This window comes from Alligator mississippiensis, chromosome 4 (assembly GCF_030867095.1).
Source record: "Alligator mississippiensis isolate rAllMis1 chromosome 4, rAllMis1, whole genome shotgun sequence".
In the NCBI taxonomy this organism is placed as follows: domain Eukaryota; kingdom Metazoa; phylum Chordata; order Crocodylia; family Alligatoridae; genus Alligator; species Alligator mississippiensis.
The window spans coordinates 210,023,379-210,042,194 of record NC_081827.1 but is presented as its reverse complement, the minus strand read 5'-3'; the positions used below and the strand labels follow the sequence as shown (position 1 = coordinate 210,042,194).

At 43.6% G+C, this 18,816-nt stretch overlaps 1 protein-coding gene across 6 annotated transcripts in view; it reads right to left on the bottom strand.

Moving 5' to 3' along the window:
• Positions 1-18,816, bottom strand: part of CHN1 (chimerin 1) — a 167,299-nt gene that overhangs the window by 72,851 nt on the left and 75,632 nt on the right. For all 6 annotated transcript variants that reach the window (XM_059727269.1, XM_019480361.2, XM_019480360.2 and 3 more), the window contains exon 6: positions 4,737-5,025. In XM_059727269.1, the coding sequence (XP_059583252.1) occupies positions 4,737-5,025 (289 nt within the window). The remainder of the gene's footprint in view (positions 1-4,736; positions 5,026-18,816) is intronic.

Sequence of the window (18,816 nt, the reverse complement as noted above, 5' to 3'; positions counted from 1 at the left end):
GCCAGTTTGTTCTGCTCTAAATTACCTATATTTGGGAGGTGGGAACCGACCCAATGTTACATGATAGAAAATACTTCACAAGACTTTGATTCCCAGCTGTTGCCTTTTACCAAATTAACTGCTAGGTCTAGAGCTCTTTAATATTTTATTTGAAAGTTTGAGGTGTGTTTTGTGTTTGCCCTGTTTCCTTTACTCACTTTTATGACAGAATGTGAAATTGCAGCCCCAGCAGCTGTTCTCCAGCCTGGCCATGTGTCCTTACTGTATGTTCTTCTCCAGAAGATATATTTTTACACCTCACATGCTTAGCTTCTGATTTAGAAGAGTCACAAAATTCAGATCTGGATCTGAATGATCACAGAATAGACCATCTCTGTTCAAGATACAGAGTCTTGTTCCTCCCTTGTGCTTTGGAGAAAACATAAGAATTTATAGCTTTAGAAAAGAAAAATCAGGGAGTAACTACATAGCCTCAGGTAAAGATGCCTGCGTACCAAATACTGAACCCTGCAGAAAATATTTTCTCTTCCATCTGCTGGAATAATTCTCCTTATTGAAAGCTATTACAAGAACCATTTACTCTTCAGACCATAAGACATTTCCTATTTTGTTCAACTTTCTATGAACCCTTTGTTAGAATTGCCCAATTTCAATTTGATGATATACTTCATGTTGGGCCACAGGGATTTAGTACTCCTCTTGCTATCATGGAGAAGAAAGACAAACTTCCCATTTATAAAACACATTCTCTGAGCAGTACTAGTTCCTCTATACTATGGTTAAATCATTCTAATCATCATTAATGCTAACGTAAATGATAGACTAACATCAATAAATTATAAGTATACCCTGTTAAAGCAACACTGGGAAGTATTAAAAAACCACAAAAGAACAAAATCTAACTTTTGGAAAAGCATATCAACTTTTTTCAACACATATTTCTAAGATTTCTTGGACATTTCCATTGCAGAAAATAAATTATTAGTTTAGCAAAGATAGTTGGAGTCTGGAGCTTAATTGTGAATACATCTAATCCCTCTTGTGTGCTATTAACACCCATACATTACATTAACAGGCAGTTAAAAAAGAAAAGAGAAAAAAAAGATTTCCGATTATCAAGTGTTTTGAGTCCCTCTCCATTAAGCATTTTCAAAATTAAATTTTACAGAAGTATCATGTCATGTCAGTAAAAATATGCATTACGCCTATCGTAACTTATGTTCTTTTATAAGACACAGTTGAAAGTGGTACATTCTCAAAAAATATGTTGCATTAAGCCAGTGGTGCTGTTTTTAAGTAACCTTATCACATTCACTACATGTGAAGTAGAAACTTAAATGCTCACCCCAGTAGCCAGACTACAGCTTTGATGGGGCTTGGAACAGCAGCACACCCTGGAGAGTGGAGCTCAACCAGGAGCAGCTAGGGTAGTTCCCCATGTGCTTCCTCTGCTTCCCTCTCTCCCCTTCACTTGCCTTCAACATGTATGTGAAAGCATACACGTGCATAGAGGTGTGGGTATGTATCAGGAAGGACTACAACTGATTCCTCCCTCTCCTTCTCCCATTTTGGATTCTGTTTTAGCTTTCAGGGTCTGGGTAAGCTTGATGGTGTTACCCTCATCCTTAGCTTGGTACCATCTGGCAACAGAGAAGGGCCACACATGAACAACTCTGCTATTTAAGTTTGGTGTAGTTATCCAAATGCCCAGTTTTAAATAAAGAAGTTGCCTCTGCATGTAACTGTACCATAGCATGTGTCTCATTGTTTCTCTGTCCACTTCAATAAGGTTCCAAGACGCAAAAGAAAACAGACTCTTAAAAGCTGGGCTTCAGGCCAATCCAGGCACAAGTGTGCCATTCTGGATATGAAACAACTTTAAGTGTGTATAATTTCTAAATAAAGGTGCGGGATGCTGCAATTACATGACTAACCTATGAGTTTTTCCATCTAAAATTTCAATTTGAAAAAATGACTTAATTATTCTGTAGCATTTTTTTGAGAAAATAAGCACATTTTTGTTGATGGAAGTTTGACTTGACAGCATTCTTTCTAAGGAAAAAAATCTCTTTTGATAACGATCTCCTAAGCAATCCTTACACTGTACAAACCTTTCCATCAGTGTAGAGTATCACGACACTACACAGCAGAAGTCTACTACCTCCTCACAAAAATGACTGTGATAACTATACTTGTTTTGAACGGTAATGGCACCTAAGCTTGATAAAGGTAGCAGGACTTAAATATGCCAAACCAATCAACCAACCAAAGAAATAACTCCCCACAAAACTCAAACCTATCTGGTTATCTCTAGAACTTTTGTTCAAGGTTCGTATTCAGGGTTTGCATTATAATGAACCTTAGTAGGATGATATCCACACCAATGAAAAAAGCCCACAAGACCCTCTATTATTAAGTCTTTTCCACGGATTTTCATTGGAATAGATAGCCCTGCCTAAGCTCTCTGCCTTATGCTGGACTTTACCCGTAAATAAAGGCAGAGAGCTTTTTCTTGTAATAGCACCTCCTAGTATTAGAATTTGTTAAATTCAGAACAAACAGCATGATATACTGTAAGGTGCTGCTGAACATACTCTATTTCAAGTGAGTTTAATGGAAATAGGGAGCCTCATAGGTGATGAAACAATGAAGAAAAAGTCTATGATGATATTTAGCCAGTCTGCACCACTCAGAAGGTACCTTACTTATACCTGTCATCTAGAAGGTCAGAATTGGTACTTCAAACTTCCATCAGTGCTGTCATTTGAACCTGGATTTCCTGTTCCTACTGAATGAAATGTGGAAAAGCAACCTATTTACAGTGGAAGAGGCTACATTTGAAAGCTACAGTTAATATTTGGGGATTTTCAGGCTGGGCACAATTTCTTAAGTAAAGCCCCTCTCTATACCTGATACTCACACACTTCATTGTGGCCACTAAAGGGAAGGCCTGGTTTTTTACATTTATGTATTACTAAGCTGTATTATTCTGTAGTATTAAAACTACTGTAGCCCTATCATGCTTTTAACGTAAAAAGAAAAGAAGAGCTTTATGCAAGAAGCCATATGTGACCCCTTTAAAAAAAAGGATAATTTAGGCCTCCTGAAATAACTAAGTTTGTGACAAAAGACCTGATGGTCCCCAGGTGTGGGCAGCACTGATGGGTTTTGTTTTGGGGACAAACTATCAAATAAAAACAGCCAAGAGATGGTCATATATGGCTACATATATCAGGTCTTTCAGCACTCTACAGAAGTGTGTATTATCATCTTTATTTTAGGGAAGGAAGCTGAGGCACAGAATGGTAAAGTGGCCTCCCCAACATTACTAGCAAGTCAATGACGTTATCAGCAAATTACTTTACGGTTAGGGCTGCCAGACTCTGGAATGGGCTCCCAAGGGAGGTGGTGCTCTCCCCTACCTTGGGGGTCTTCAAGAGAAGGTTGGATAGATAACTGACTGGGGTATTATGATCCCAACACTCGTTCCTGCCCAGGGCAGGGGGTTGGATTTGATGGTCTGTTTATGTCCCTAGAAATTATGAAACTATGAATGATGCTGGGTAAATCATACCAATGTCATTGTTAGTTTGCAGGCAAGAAATCCAGGGGATTAAATGGTCAGTTAAAAGCAATAGGCATACCAATAACCTCTTAATTAAAAAAACCCCTTCTGTTCGTAGCAATACAGATACAGAATATGAAGATAAGAAAGGATTATAGAGATGCATTTCTGAAATCTGATTGGAAAGAGGAATATTTAATTAAATCTGTTTTGTATTTCTTGTGTGTATTACAGATATTCCTAGCAACATTACTACTTGAGAGCCAAATACCAATATAAGAGGAAAGCATACACAATATAGTATAGAAGCACTTATTAAACACACTGAGATTTAAAGCGATTCTTTAAAAACACATTTTTAAAGACTTTAATTTATGGGCTTTTAAATCATTAGGAAGATGCCATTTTTCTCAAGTGATTTAATTTAACATTATTAACTTTTATAGGAATTTAAAAAGAGAAGTTATCAAACTAATAAAGCTACAAGCAACTGCTTCTGGGAGAGTTTTCTGCATTACCATTCAAGAAGTTCTGTGGCAGTGTATACTCTTAAATTTATCTTGCATTGCTTCTATTTTTTTTTAAATCCACAATGCAGTTAGTTTTGAGTTGATAACGCAACTCTCTGAAGAGAGAAATCCTTCTTCATAAGTCTCATTGAGGCCAAAAATAGTTCTGTCAGTTTCTGACAGGCTGAACTTAGTCATGTGAAATGTTTTAACATTTTATCATGTTAATGAACAGACTTATTTATAAAATGGACAACTTCACTGTCATTGTTTGGAGAAAGCTGAATAAATTGGAGAATGCATTTTTTGTACTAAAGGGCAATTATTCTTCTACATTATAAATAATTTTAAGATGAAAAATTCCTTTCCTTTTGAAATATCAAGGGGGCAACTTAACATCTGTAATTAACTAGTTTTTAAAAAATGAGGTAAAAGATAACTAAGTTTATGTATCAGAGAAATTTGCAATAAGCAAACATCAGCATTAAAACCTGAAAACATTATTAAAACATCTTAACATATTATTATTAATAATAAAATATTTGATGCAACTATTTATATTAAATACCTCTAGACATAATTAATCTTTTTCAAAGCCATTGAGTTAAAAGTACAATATTAAAGCCTAACAGAAAAAAGTGTGTGGGTTAAAAATTGCTTACCCTCTTTTCTGCTACCTCATCCTCTCCTGTAGACTCTTTGCCATCATGTGCATCTCTCAGGGTTGGCATATGTTTTTTGCGTGCTGGTTCTCTGTTTAAAGTTGTATATCCTATGTGTTCATAAATTGGGTTTATTGTCATCTTGGCAATATATTCAGCTGCCTTGGTTTCAATATAAAGAGTAATCAATCCATCTGTCACCAGGTCATGGATGGACTCAAAACGTTTCTCCCCAACAAAGTGTTTTCCATCGTAGTAGAGTCTGAAGTTTCTGGTTTGACTTCCAAATCTGCCTCAATGAAATGGGAAAGTATTTTTTTTAAAGAAAAGTAAGCAAGTGAAGCCTTTGCAAACAATAAAAATACCTTATCGTTAAAAGCTGTGACCAAGCTCTCTGCACATGGTCTGGATGCGGAACATAAAATTCAACTCCTAAGTACAAATAGGAAGGGTAGACTAACAACAACTGTGGATAGATAGCCAAACTAATGTCTGCCCTAGAAGGAGCTATTTGTTCTCTTATCCTTTTAGTCCCTTCATTATCCCATGGAAAAAACTGAAAAATATTTCACACGAAGTTTGTTTTGTTTTCTAGGGCTGCTTCTCTATGTTCAATTGCTTGGCTCTCTGATATGAAGGGCTCTCATATACAGTCCTCTATTACAGTTGATCAATACAGAGATTTGATGCCGTGTTAGACCTCTGCACCCCTGCCTTTTTGTAGGAAGAGGCCATTCAGGGTACAGTTCAGCCTTAGTGCCAACAATTACACTGAAGTAGAACTGCTGCCAAAATCTGAACACTGTAGGACAAAATGACACAAGGGCAAGCATTCTTTATTTCTGGCCAAAGGCCAAGGACTAACTCTTCAAGCTTTGTACAAAAGTCCCTCTGTGTTATGCTTGTTAAGTCCTGAGCTTCAAGTAAATCCTTGTAATATATGGGCTATATAGCCTATAAGCTATCCAACATTAGTAATTCTGCAGCCTGGTTTGAATAGTATTTTGCTATAACCTTTCCATAACCATAAATGAGTATGTTGGCTTTACCCAAAAAAGCACCTTTTCAAAAATCTTATACCCTTGAACAAATTGCTTTATGAAGCAATCTGCACACATTCATGAACACATCAACGTTTGTACTTGGCAACTACCAAAACTTTTCCTGCAGGCAGGATGGAGGAAAGACGCTGCTTTCACAGCTGACTTCAATGTCACTCCTTGGCCAGACAGCAGCAGGTGCTGCTGTTTAGGGTATTAAATTCTCCAAAAATATCAAGCCAAATATTAAAAACAAAAATTTGAAAGCATGATGCTCATTTCAGAAAGAAAGCTGTTGGAAAATACAGGAAACATACAGGCTCTACTGAGTCCTTTTTAATGAAGATTATCTAAACAGATGAAAACACAACTTACATGGATTAGCACTTAGACTAAATAATGCGTATTCCTCAAACATCACTAGCTTTCTTGAAAAATGATGAACTTTAATATTATAATATAGTCAAAATAGTTGATTCTCAGGAGGTGTGTCTACATGAGACTCTTTACTGCACAGTAGACTAATCAACTGGTTGGGACCTGCCCCTCCCCCTCAGCTCTTCCCAGCCCCATTCCTCCATTGCCTGATTGGGGCATTGGGCTGGGAAAGAGCTGCAGGGGAGTTGCAGGTCCCAGCCAGCTCTGGGCAGCGTAGAGCACTCACTGCACAGTAAGCCTACTTCATATCAATAATGTGTATATGCACCCAGTTAAATTAAAATATTCTGATTTGTTTATTTAGAAAAAAAGATAAATTAGAAAAGACTGTAACTTCAAGTACCGTTCTTCAAAAATAATACTCAGAAAAGTTTCTGAAAAGGCTTTCATTGTAATTCATTTCCTGCTCACTAATAACATGGGACATGAGAATGATGTATGGAAGATATGGCAGTTGCTTCTATTTATGTTTTAATATAACAAAAAGAAAAGATAGAACAGTGAATTAAAAATAACAGAAAGAAACACAAACATATACATTAGCCCACAGAATTTATTTACATGACATTGTTGATACTGCTGAAACCAAGTAAGCAGTATTGATTTCATTGGGTAGTGAAAACATACAAAGTTACATAAGAATGTGTTAAAAACATATTAAAAGTATATGAAGCATCCAATCAATATCTGGCAGAGCTTAGGAAATATTTCTTTCTAAGGCTGTTAGTTCACGAGTTTCTTCTGGAGCATCTGATGCAGGTCACTCTCAGAGTTTGCATATTGAAATAGAGAAAACATTCTTTTTTTCTGACATGACAACTCCTATATTCCTTTTATTATTATGGAGTAGAGTACAGGGGCATCATCTAAGGATTAGCACCCCACTCCAAAAAGCACTTGATAGACTTATTTACAAAGATATCCCTACTCCCCAGAATTTATAAGATCCAATGGGTAAGAGTCAAATGATTAAACAAGAGAATGAAGTAAAAGTACATTAAATTTCAATGAACAATAGCATCATCTCACCATATACCTGGCAAATGACAAGTGTAAATTTGTCTTGTAGTGTATAAAGTATACTTAGGATGACAAAAGGCCATTGTAACAGCATGTCTATTTCTGTGCCAATAACATACTATGAAAAATTTTAAGAAAGATGTCACACTGAAGATACAGGCAGATTCCTGAACTGAATAAAGGATGTGGGTGAGTGAGTATTGGGGGTTTGTGGGGATGTGCAGGCAGGGACAATGCGTAGGGAGTGCATGTGGGTGCACGTGCACCCTGAGTTTGGTGGTGCACCCCCTGCAAAAAGGTGCTGAGCTCTTGGTTGGCGCTTGCAACTCCTCCCTCCCCCCCGCCCCTGCTGTGCCCCTCCAGCTGCTGGAGGCATGTGCCGTTCATGTGTGTGGGTGAGTACGGGTTTGTGGGGTGTGTTGATGGGGAGCGTGGCTGGGTGTGTTTGTGTGTGGGTGCATGTGTGTGGTGGGATATGTGCATGTACGAGGGAGCAGTGCTCCTCTCTAAAGGTACATGGGTGTGTTTGGAGGGGGTGGGGGGTTTGTGGAGTGTGGGAATGTGTGGCGGAAGGTGTGGTTGTGGAGAGGGCCATCCTTAGGAAGGAGCAAATCAGGGAAACTGCCCTGAGTCTCGTGTTTTGGGGGGCCCTGCAGAGCTGAGTGGAGTGGCCATGGTGACTCAGTGCCACCACTACTGTTGGCTTCGCATTCGGCTGCTCAGCACCCCACCTCCCCCTGCCAAATCTGCTGCTGGCTTCTTCACATCTGGGGCGCACAGGGGTGGGGCCCCACACAGGCTGATTTGGCCTGGGTCCCGCAGCCTACTCAAGTCATCTCTGGTTGTGAGTTTTGTGGGTTTTAGGGTATGGTGGGGTAGGTTTTGTGGGTTTGAGGGTATGGTGGGGTGTGCATGGGAGCCCCTGTGTATGCCCTCCTGAGGCGGTCAGTACCCACCCTGCAACTGCCAGGAGCCTGTGCACCCTGCAGCATCTCCCCACTGTGGCCAACAGCCCACAGCGTGCCCTGCGCTTGCTCCACACCACCTGGCCATGGTGCATCCTGCTGCACCCCAGGCATGCAGTGGGCCTGGGGCAGCTCCTTCCACTTGCTGCCACTGTTGGCCCCAGCCCTGCGGTACTGGCAGGGACCTGCAAGCACAGCCCTGACCCACCATGCCCTATGCCTGCTCCAGACTTGCCCGTCCAAACTCAGCAGCAGCAGCGTGGCACAGGATCCGGGCAGCTGCACCAAGAACTGCACGACAGCAACGAGAGGGAGGGGCCACTTTTCCTCCATGTTGAGCAACAGTTTCTGCCCAGCAGTCACTGCTGCTAAGCCTGGATGGGCAAATCCAGAGCAGGTGTGGGGTGTGCCAGGTTGGGGCTTTGTGTGTGGGTCCCTGCCAGTACTGTGGGGCTGGGGCCAGCAGAGCCAGCAGCCAGAAGGAGCCGCTGCTGACTGGACTGCCTAAAAAGGCAGTCCAGCCATGGAGCCATCCCAGCCCTGCTGTGTGCCCAGGGGGGAAGAGGACACATCGACTAGGTGGTGCCTGGGCCTTAAGACTGAGAGCCTTGGTGGGCTTTATTTTGCCCACCCCGGGCTATGATAAAACAGGTGCTCCCAATTGCTGTTGTCATACAAGTAATACTTCTGCTAATCACGGTGACAGAAACTCTTAGACTTCAGAGTGCAGTATATATGACCTGTTAGGGATGAATCTCTCGGGGATGATCCTGAGTGCTAAGCCATGCACTTAGTTTCTAATATAGTCAATGTGACGTAGGGGGGCTTGACACCAGGTGGCACTAGATTCCACTTGCACAACCCTAACCAACTGCCACCAAATTCAACAAATGTAGCACGCAAAAAGCATGCACGGACTTTACATGTCCAGGGTTTTAGGATCTGAAAGGAGAGGAGATCAGAATGTAGCAAGTCTGAAATATAATTAAAATGCTTGAATAAAGAGCCTTATAAGTAAAGAAACAAAATACATGTTTATTAAGAGATGTGGTCAAGCAAATGCTGTTCAAATCTATGACATACACTTGTATGCTACTTAAGAACTAATACATGGATAGCAAAGTTTTAGACAAGTTGATGGTCACATAAATCTGCTAGCCTTTCTAGGAAAGAAACCATTACGTTAATATAATCCAGAGACAATAAAGCCACATCATCTGTCACATGATGTCTTGATTTTGTATTAATATCTGAAGAATGTTGTCAAAATTTAGAAAAACCAGAAGCCAGGTGTCGCAGGGCACCTTAGTGCCTGCTCCTAAGAGAGGAGAAACTGCCAGGGAGAGAGAGCCCTGGCCTGACATAACAAGCCCAGGCAAGGCTTGCTCAGGTAATGAGCGCAGCTGCGGGTTGCCGGAGCAACCAAGCGGAGCCAGCTGCCTGTAGGGGGCAGGGCCTGGCCCTTATAAAGCTCGGGGCTGAGACCAGGCTGGCAGTTCTCTGCCAGCAGTCGGAGAGGCAGGAGCTCCCTCGGCCGAGATATGGGAAGGAGCCTAAGTTGCAAGTACAGCTCATGACAGCCCTGGAGGCTTGAGCTATGATAATGAGTTATGGCCATGTGGCTTGTGGTTATGTTACAGCCTAGGGGCTTGTGGTTTTGCTTTGTGTTTGTATTATTACACCCGGAGGCTTGGGCGAGGCTGTAGGGGTTGGAGGAGGCCTCAATTACTCGCACGCCAGTGCGTGAGCAGCTGGCGGCGAGGAGCGCGGCCAGTGGGTCGCGGGCGCAACCCGTAGGTTGCGGACGGGGACCGAGACCCCGGATTGCGTGTGGGGGAGCATAGCCCCCGGCCCCAGGAAAGGGGCGGTATTACTGAGTAGCCCAGTGTGGGCACGGCGACTGCCAGAGAGGGGGGAACGCCCTTATACAGTATTGAGTAGCCCAGTGTGGGCACGGCGGGCCCCAGAGAGGGGGAACGCCATTGGGTATTATTGAGTAGCCCAGTGTGGGCGCGGCGAGCCCCAGAGAGGGGGAACGCCATTGTGCTTTGCTGAGTAGCCCAGTGTGGGCACACGGGCATAGCGAGCCCGGCCGCAGGCTAGTGCGGCAATCCCCCTCAGACCAAGGCAGGGCGCTGCGGTTGCCCCTGAGAAGACAGGGAGTAGCAGCGCAGGGAGCCAGAGTCAGGGAGGGTATCCGTGCGGTTGGCCCATAGGACCGGAGGCCCGCTAGAGAGTCCCGGAGCGGAACCACACCAGCAGGGGAGGCCCAGAGTGGGCCAGACGAGAGTCCCAGCAAGGGGCTGGGCATATGAGAGGGAGCCCAGGGTGGGCCACAGTAGAGAGACAGACCGGACAACATCCTTTACATCTGCGAGGCTTGGGGCGTGGTATTAGGGGCTGGTAGGAGCCACGCATAGCCCATAAGGCTAGGGCACTTGGGTAGCACCCATTGTACAGGGAGACCCACGAGGGGTCCAGGAGCTGACAGGCCCGAGGAAACACAAGGCAGCCTCCCTATTATATATTCCATCAAGACGTGGCGGGCAAGAATGGAGGGTGCCCTCGGGCCGGAGTAGCACGGTGAGAGGGCCTCAAGGAGATCACGGCCCTCCGCGAGGACCCCGCTGTGACACCAGGTACAGAAGAAAGATAAAAGGAGTTAAACTTTAAGACACTGATTTTCTTCTTATCAAAAGCAAAACAAAACAGTGAAAGCAGGATCATGCCCCAAAGAAATATTTGAACACAAATGTGAGTGCTATGCTGAGTATCTGCTGAAGTTGCTGCACTCATCTCAAAAACAAAGAAACTCCAACAATATATACATTCTACTCCTCCCCTCAGAGACCAATACCACATCACTGGATCTCATAGACAATGCCCCACAGTCTTAATACTAGATCAGCTTCCCAGCATCCACTTCCCCAGATGCACTTGCTTCCCATACATATGACAAACTGATCCCATTATTTCTTTTGCATGGATGTGGGGAATCACATACATTCCTTTCTTTCTGTTCAAGAATCTTCTCAAGATAACTAATCAGTTTATAGTGCATTTTTGTAATTTGATAGCTATCTCCTGAAGCAAGGTATTCAGATAAGCAGATCTAGTGTGCATTTCTAAAATAGAATCAGTACCACAATAATAAGAAAAAGGCGACTGAATGAACCCCTCTGCATTTTCTGTCAGACTTAAAAAGTAAGGTTTAGCCTCATCTACTTCCCCAGAATTTTTCCTGGTGAGCAGGTGGAGATGCATTTTTTGAAAGTAATATAGTACTAGCAAAGAGAAAAGAAAAACTACACTAAATCATGAAAATACATCTGCTTCTTTATATAGTTACTATTGTCCATAAAGCATTTCTAGCTCTTCACCATTTCCAGGTTTTGCTTCACCCCTATTCACTTATATTTTCCAGTCCATAATTACTGTTCTAACGAAATATAACCTATTTCTTGTTAGTCCAGGAGCAAGCTTTCTCAATTAAAATTTATTTTAAATCCTTACAGTATTGTTTTCTATTGAGACTTTAATTTTTTTCAGTATTTTGGTATTTTACCTTATCCATAATGTTACTTTACTGCATCCTTGCTATTTACACATCACTTCCACATTAAGTAGGTCACCAAGTTGGTGCTTCCACTTCCTGACACACTCCTAAACGCAATACAGCTGTCTCCCAACTTTAATAAACAGAAAACAGGATGCATACAATGTATGCCCTCTTTTTGTTTGACAGTGGAACATTAAAAGCTTTTCAAGGAAAAAATAAATTCATGTCATTGAACAGTCTTATTGCATCTATCATGCATGTATTAGGAAACAGCAGAACCGAGGCTAATGGACTTATTTTAGTTAAAGTTGTCTGAAAGACAATTGCTCTGCCTTGCTCTTTCAGCTACCAGGGGGGTAGAAAGGATAACAGTTTTAGAGACTGGATTAAATTGCAGAGGCAATGGTAGCTAGACACAAAGGAAGGAAGAGAACACTTAGGTCTCAGCACCAGAAAGATGGTGAAATGAAGATGTGAAATAAAGGGAACATTTTAGTGACCACAAATCTACCCACATTTTCAAGGGAATTCTTACTAAGGCAGAAATGCATGAATGTACCCTCTACAACATGCCCATTAGCCATCACCATGCTTCATTATACCTAGTTTGTGGTGTGAAAAAATGCAGAATCACAGAAGAATAAAAGGTCTGGAAGGGACCTATAAGCTCATCAAGTCTGGTCCCCCGCCATGGGCAGGAAGTGATTGGGCTCAGAGGAGTCTCCTCTTGAACACTTCCTTGGATGGCAACTGCACTAACTCTGCTGGGAGCATGTTCTAGATACCCTTATAGAAAAAAAGTTTTTCCTTATGTCCAGCCTAAATTTTTCCCCAACTAGCTTGTGTCCATTGGACCTCATCCTCCCAAGGAGTGCCTTTCTAAATAGTTTCTCCCCTAAATCTTGGTGTTTGCCCCTGATATACTTGTAGGTGGCTATCTGGTCACCTTTCAGTCTTCTCTTACTCAGGCTGAACAAACCCAGTTCCTGGAGTCTCTGTTCATAGGGCCTATCCCCCAGGCCCTTGATCATGTGGGTAGCCCTTCTCTGTACCCTTTTGAACTTATTCACATCCTTCTTGAAGTGCGGTGCCCAGAACTGGACACAGTACTCCAGCTGTGGCCTTACCAATCCCCATGAGAGGGGAAGGAGCACCTCTCTGGATCTATAGGCAACACATTGGCTGATACACGCCAGAGTTCTATTTGCCCTGTTGGCGACTTCATTGCACTGGCTCATATTCATCCTCTGGTTGTCACCCCCAGGTCTCTTTCAGATGTGGTGTCAGCCAGTGGACCACCCCCTGTAGTGTAGGTATGGTGAAGGTTCTTCCTACCCAGATGAAGGACCCAGCACTTATCCCTAATGAACCTCATCTGATTGCGTTCAGCCCATAGGACCAAGCTGTCAAGGTCATCCTGGATCATTGCTCTGTCCTCAGATGTGCCTGTATTTCCACACAGGTTGGTGTCATCCACAAACGTAATCATTAAACTTTCCACGCCCTCATCCAGGCCATTGATAAAGATGTTAAAGAGTACGGGCCCAAGCACTAATCCCTGGGGACACCACTGGAGACGGTCCTCCAGGATGAGGCCATCCCATCGATTATGACTCGCTGGGATTGACCTCTGAGCCAGTTATTAACCCATCTCACTGTTGACTGGCCCAGGCCAGTACTCTCCAACTTAACTGAGAGGATCGCATGGGATACAGTATCAAAGGCCTTGCTATAGTCTAGGTAGACGACATCCACCTCATGTTCCATGTCCAGCCGATTAGTTACCTGGTCGTAAAAAGACACTAGGTTTGTTAGGCATGACCTCCCCTTGACAAAGCCATCTCAGATGGATGTAGGTCATCTGGCCCAACTGACTTGAAAGTGTCCAGATGGTCTAAGAGTATCTTTACCTGTTTGGGACTGTACCTTAACCTGTGGACTGCTGTTGTCGCTGTATTTTCTGGGCCTCTGGATAGGCGATGAGTTCTCATCTTGTTTTAAGAATAGTGATGTGAAGCAAGTATTAAGGAGCTCTGCCTTTTCGCGGAGATCAACTGTGGGCTTTGTCTCCGTATTCAGTATGGGTCCCACAGCGGAGCTTGATTTCTTCTTGCTCCCAATGTACTTATAGACAGACTTTTTTGTTGTCTTTTATTTTGGATGCCATCTTGATCTCCATGCATGGCTTGGCTTTCCTGGTCTCATACCTGCAGACCCTGGCCATATGAGTATACTCCTCTCTGGATGTTTAGCCATTTTTCCATTGCATGTATGCTTTTTTTTTCTTCTTGAGATATTCCCTAATGTCCCTGCTGAGCCAAGCGGGTCTCTTGGCCCCTTTCCCGCTTTTTGACTGCGTGGGGATGGCCTCTTTCTGAGCAGTGAAAATTGCCTCCTTAAGCAAGTGCCACCATTCCTGAACTCCCAGATTGTCCAGTTGCTGGCTGTTAGGGGCCTGTGGCGGAGCACAGGGTGCTCCCGCCACTTTAAGGGCCTGGAGCTGGCAGCCTCCAGGTGCCTGATTAGGGCAGCCATTTTGGGGCCTATATAAACTAGGCAGCTTGGCTGCAAGAGGTCAGGCAGCAACATCGCCTGGCCTTAGGGCTGCGGTGAACGCCTGGAGGTAAGGGGGAGCTGCAAGGGGATGGTAGGAGGCTCCTGGTCCTGGGCATGACCTGAAACTGCACCCTGCCGGGAGTGGGTGGTCTGGTGGGGCTCTCAGTGGCGTGGGAGCCCCCAGGAAATGCCAGGCCAGTGATCACCCCGGTGAAAGGCGAGTCGGGGCGCCTTAACCCCTAGCTCCCACCACCACCGGGTGGGTGACCCCTGAGTTGGATGAGGGCCGAGAGGGCCAGTGTTATGAGGGCCAAGAGGGCCAGTGTTTGTGAGGGGCCCAGAGAGGGCAGACCCCGAGAGTGGGAGTAAGGTGGGCGAGGTGCCGCGGTTGCTCCTAGGAGGAAGGGAGTAGCGGCACGGTGAGGCCTGAGGAGTGGAGTGAGTGGCTAGAAAGACCCAGCCCGAAGGGGAGAGTCCCCTCGACTGGCCCATGCTGGGGCCAGGACCAGTGAGGGTCAAAAGGGCCAGGGGCCCACCGCGAGGGACGCCCAAGAGCCGGGGGCCTGGGGTCCCGACTGGCCTTGAGGTGGGCCAGGGCTAGGTAGCCGAAGGTTCCGGGGGAACCACACCCGAGAGGGGAACAAGGCTTCGGGTGGGTGAGGTAGCCCAGATGGCGGCGGAGTGGCCGCCTGTGTAGCGAAGATCATAGTGGGGTCTTGCATGGAAGATTCTGGGGCCCAGTGTGGGGCTGGTGAGGTAGAACACCATGATGTCATCTGCGAGGCTTGGGCTGCGGTATTAGGGGAGGTCGGAGCCACAGAGAGCCCCTGGGCATCGGGGCAGTCGAAGGGCAGCCTCCCGCTTAATTAACATCCTAATTGAACTTATTATCATCAAAGGCGTGGCGGGCGAGATGAGCGGGCGGTTGCCCAGAGACAGGTGGGCAGGCCATGAAGAGCTAGGCCCTGAGTAGGCCTGCTGTCACGGTGACAGGCGGGCGGGCCACAGAGTTCGGCCCCGGGAGGCCCCCTGTCACAGGGCCGTTCTAACTAGACTCCTGAGTTTACCTAAGTCTGTCCACTGGAGTCTTACCAAAGTCTATCCACTGGAGCCTCTGTAGTTCCTTTTCCCTTCCCACTGTATCAAGCACTGCTATTGCATATCTTGGCCCCTGCCTTCCTGTAATGACTGCTCAGTGCTCACCCTGAAGACATACAGCGCCGTGCAGTACCAGCCCCGGAAAGAGGGAGATGGTGCAGCTGGGATAGAGCTGCAGGATGGTGGGTAGAGAGGCAGCAGGTTGGAGTCCATTCCAGGACGAGGGCAGTAAGACTGGCAGGAGTCAGGTTGTGGGTTGGGTTGAGGGAAAGCTGTACGGCACAGGGTGCAGTCAGGCAGGGCATCTATGTTTGAGGTAAGTAGGGGACCACTTGAGGGCAGCAAGGTGTAAAACCATTGCTGCAGTCAAGCAGAACTGCCATGCAAGAAAAGTTTTTTACTGCAAACTTTTTATTGCAATGAAACTCTTACTTTCTTTACTATGATGGCTGTTTAACCTCCAAATTTGAACCCAGGCCTACTAACTGGGGTCTGGCAGCAGGGCAGGGCATGGCAGAAGTGTTACATTTACACTATGTAAAATCTATATCAGTAAAAACAGGTTAGGTTAAAAAAACCCTCCTTGTCAGGAAAGTTTGTCAGCAAAAAAAAAAAAAAAAAAAAAAATACAAATCTTAGGTTGGCAACCCTGCAAGGGGAACAGGCATGAGCCTCATCCCCTCACTGTGCTGGGGCCCATGACGTAAGAAGGAAGAACCCAGCAAACATCCTGTGCTTTGCACAGAACCACTAGCTGAAAAACATAATGAGGGGCATGTGTACTCCGCAGGTAGGTCCCAGAATTAAGCTTAGAAGTGATCACAAATTTAGGTTTAAAAAAATAACTCCTACGAAGATGGAATCCTATGACGGTCTCTTTAGGAGCATCTGATGAGGTATGTTCCTGCCAGTATGGTGACAGCTGCTCCCCAGCCAAGGGAGGCAAGCTGGACTGTGTCACAGATTGTCTTACAGAGCTGTGCTGTGCGCTTCCACGGCTGCACACAAGTAGTACAGGAAGATCTGATCTGAAGATAGGCCGAGAAGAGGCAGAGCTCTTCCCAGGCTCACTTGCACAATTCATTTTAAAAGCAGCTTTTATGTAATAATACTTTTTTTAAAATTATATTTTAAAGTTTTTTTTTCCTTGAGAGATAATTAACTTGAAATCTAGACTACTATAAAAGCAATATGGCTTCATATTCCTCTATCAAATTTGTTCTTAACTGAGGTGCTGGTGAATTCAGAAAAGCTTTTAAGGGGTGCCTTCAAAACTACTGATCTAAGCACTACAGTAAAAGTGATGCTACGTCAGTTCATACACAGCTCTTTTTATTCATACGTCTCAAAAACGCTTTTCCTCCATTTTACAAAGGATGAGTATTTAAGTGATTTGCCCATCATGACATAAAACTCTGGTTTCTAACACAGGAGGAGCAAGCACCAGCGCTCTCGCCTTCCACGCACTGCCCTGCCCTGTGTCCACCGAATAACTAGGTTTCTCTACTGTTCTCAGAATTACCTTGGAATAGTGGTGGTAATGTGGTATTATTCTGTAGTCTTTAAGAAATTCAAAACCTAGCATTTGCAGTCATTACAACTACTATGATATTACTCACAAGAAATGCAATGCTTGCTTTAATATCCTGGTTAAAGTCTATTCCTAAATTCCAAAACTGTTCTGTAGTCTTAACTTGAAGAGGAAATTGCATTTTTCTTTCCTTATTATTGTTTAATATTGGTGTATTCCATTTGAAAGCTGCTGCACTTGCACCCAAAGATGATTGCATTTAATGCTTCATGAACTAAACTCTATGCATAGGTTGGATATTTTGTTGAGAACTTTGGATGTAAGGTGGCTTGCTTGCTATGCACACTTCAGCTATTAGTTACTATAAAATTACTGTTCAAGAGAGCCTGAATTCTTTCCTGTTGTTCTCTTGGAATTTTGCTTTGTAGCACAAAATAAAACTCTGGGTTTTGTGAAGTCTTTTGGAGGAAGTTTCAATTTAATGTACTAAACTAAGGATAGTAATTAAGATACTCAGGGTAATGTATAGGAGGCTTTAGTCCTATCAAAATAGGTGCTATGTTGATAATAAACCAGTTTAATTGCTCTATCTGTGCACTCCCCTTTACTTGTCTTGACTGCAGTTACATAAATAAACTGCATAGGAACAGTTTAATTACTGTTCTCTGATGTTTCACTGTCTATGAAAAAATTAACTATTTTGGGGTGATGCCTGATCTGCCATTTAAATGCTTTCTGCATTAGCAACTGGGAGAGAACAGATGATAAACACTCATTGTAAAGTAATAGGCCTATTAAAATTACCTACTGTACCAGCAATTTTTCATTTTAATAGGATTCAGTGAAACTGAATAAATTTGAAAGATTCTGTCCAGCTGGACCCTAGATGTGTGTACAGCTTATGTAGCACATACACATACAAGGTGTGTAGACATCTAAGCATTGTTTGACCAAATGATATACATTTTTTGCTGCTCTGAAAAGTTCAGCAGTAAAGACTGCAATGTTTCTATTATTATATTTCTCTTTTTTGGGTGGCTGTTACTCACTAGAAAAAACTCACTCCATGCATGAGGGTGGTATATAAATACCCTGGTGATTGGGACAAATCTTTATATTTGGTGAGAATTATTAAAGTCTATTTGCTGGTTTCAAGTTATAAAGGTTAAAAAAAAATTGATTCTCCTCCCCTAGCTCTGGCAAAGAAAGGAGTGATACCCTGACTGTAAACAGTTATAAGTAAAGGGATAACCTGGTCCAAATAAATTTACTATTTACAGAGCTTTTTCTGCTCAAATGTTCAAAAGGGTTTTTGATGTGAAGTTACGAGATCAAAAAACAATGCACGGAGCCACTGTTTGGCCAGTCTGAAGCTATTTTTTTCAAAATAGCAAAGTGTTAATATTTCAAATCTTTCTTTTTATGCAATCAGGGATAATGGTAGAGATTATATCTTTTATTAGGCCAACAAGGTTTTTGCAAAAAAAATCCTTAATTGCAAGCTTTCAGGCACGAACACTCTTCATCAGGCATTGGAGAAAAGATTGTGAAAGTTCTCCTGGATAGAAATGAAAGTTCATATTTCATAGGATTTCACAGAGGAGGCAACAGATGGAAAACTCCTCTGGGCAGGCATGGGCTTTCTTTATTTAAAAGCAGTTTCTGAAATGCTTTTTATAAAACTTTCTGTTTGCAAAAGTAGACAATAGAAGAGGACAACTACAGGACTGGCTGGAAGACGGAATTCTAAGCCATAGGTTTTGTAGCGCAAGAGAAAACAGTGCTACTAATGGAAGTCATAGAGGAAATAGGGCAGAGGCCACCGTTAGAAAAATGAGAGAGAGCGCACGCATAAGCAGGTGTGTGCATGCAA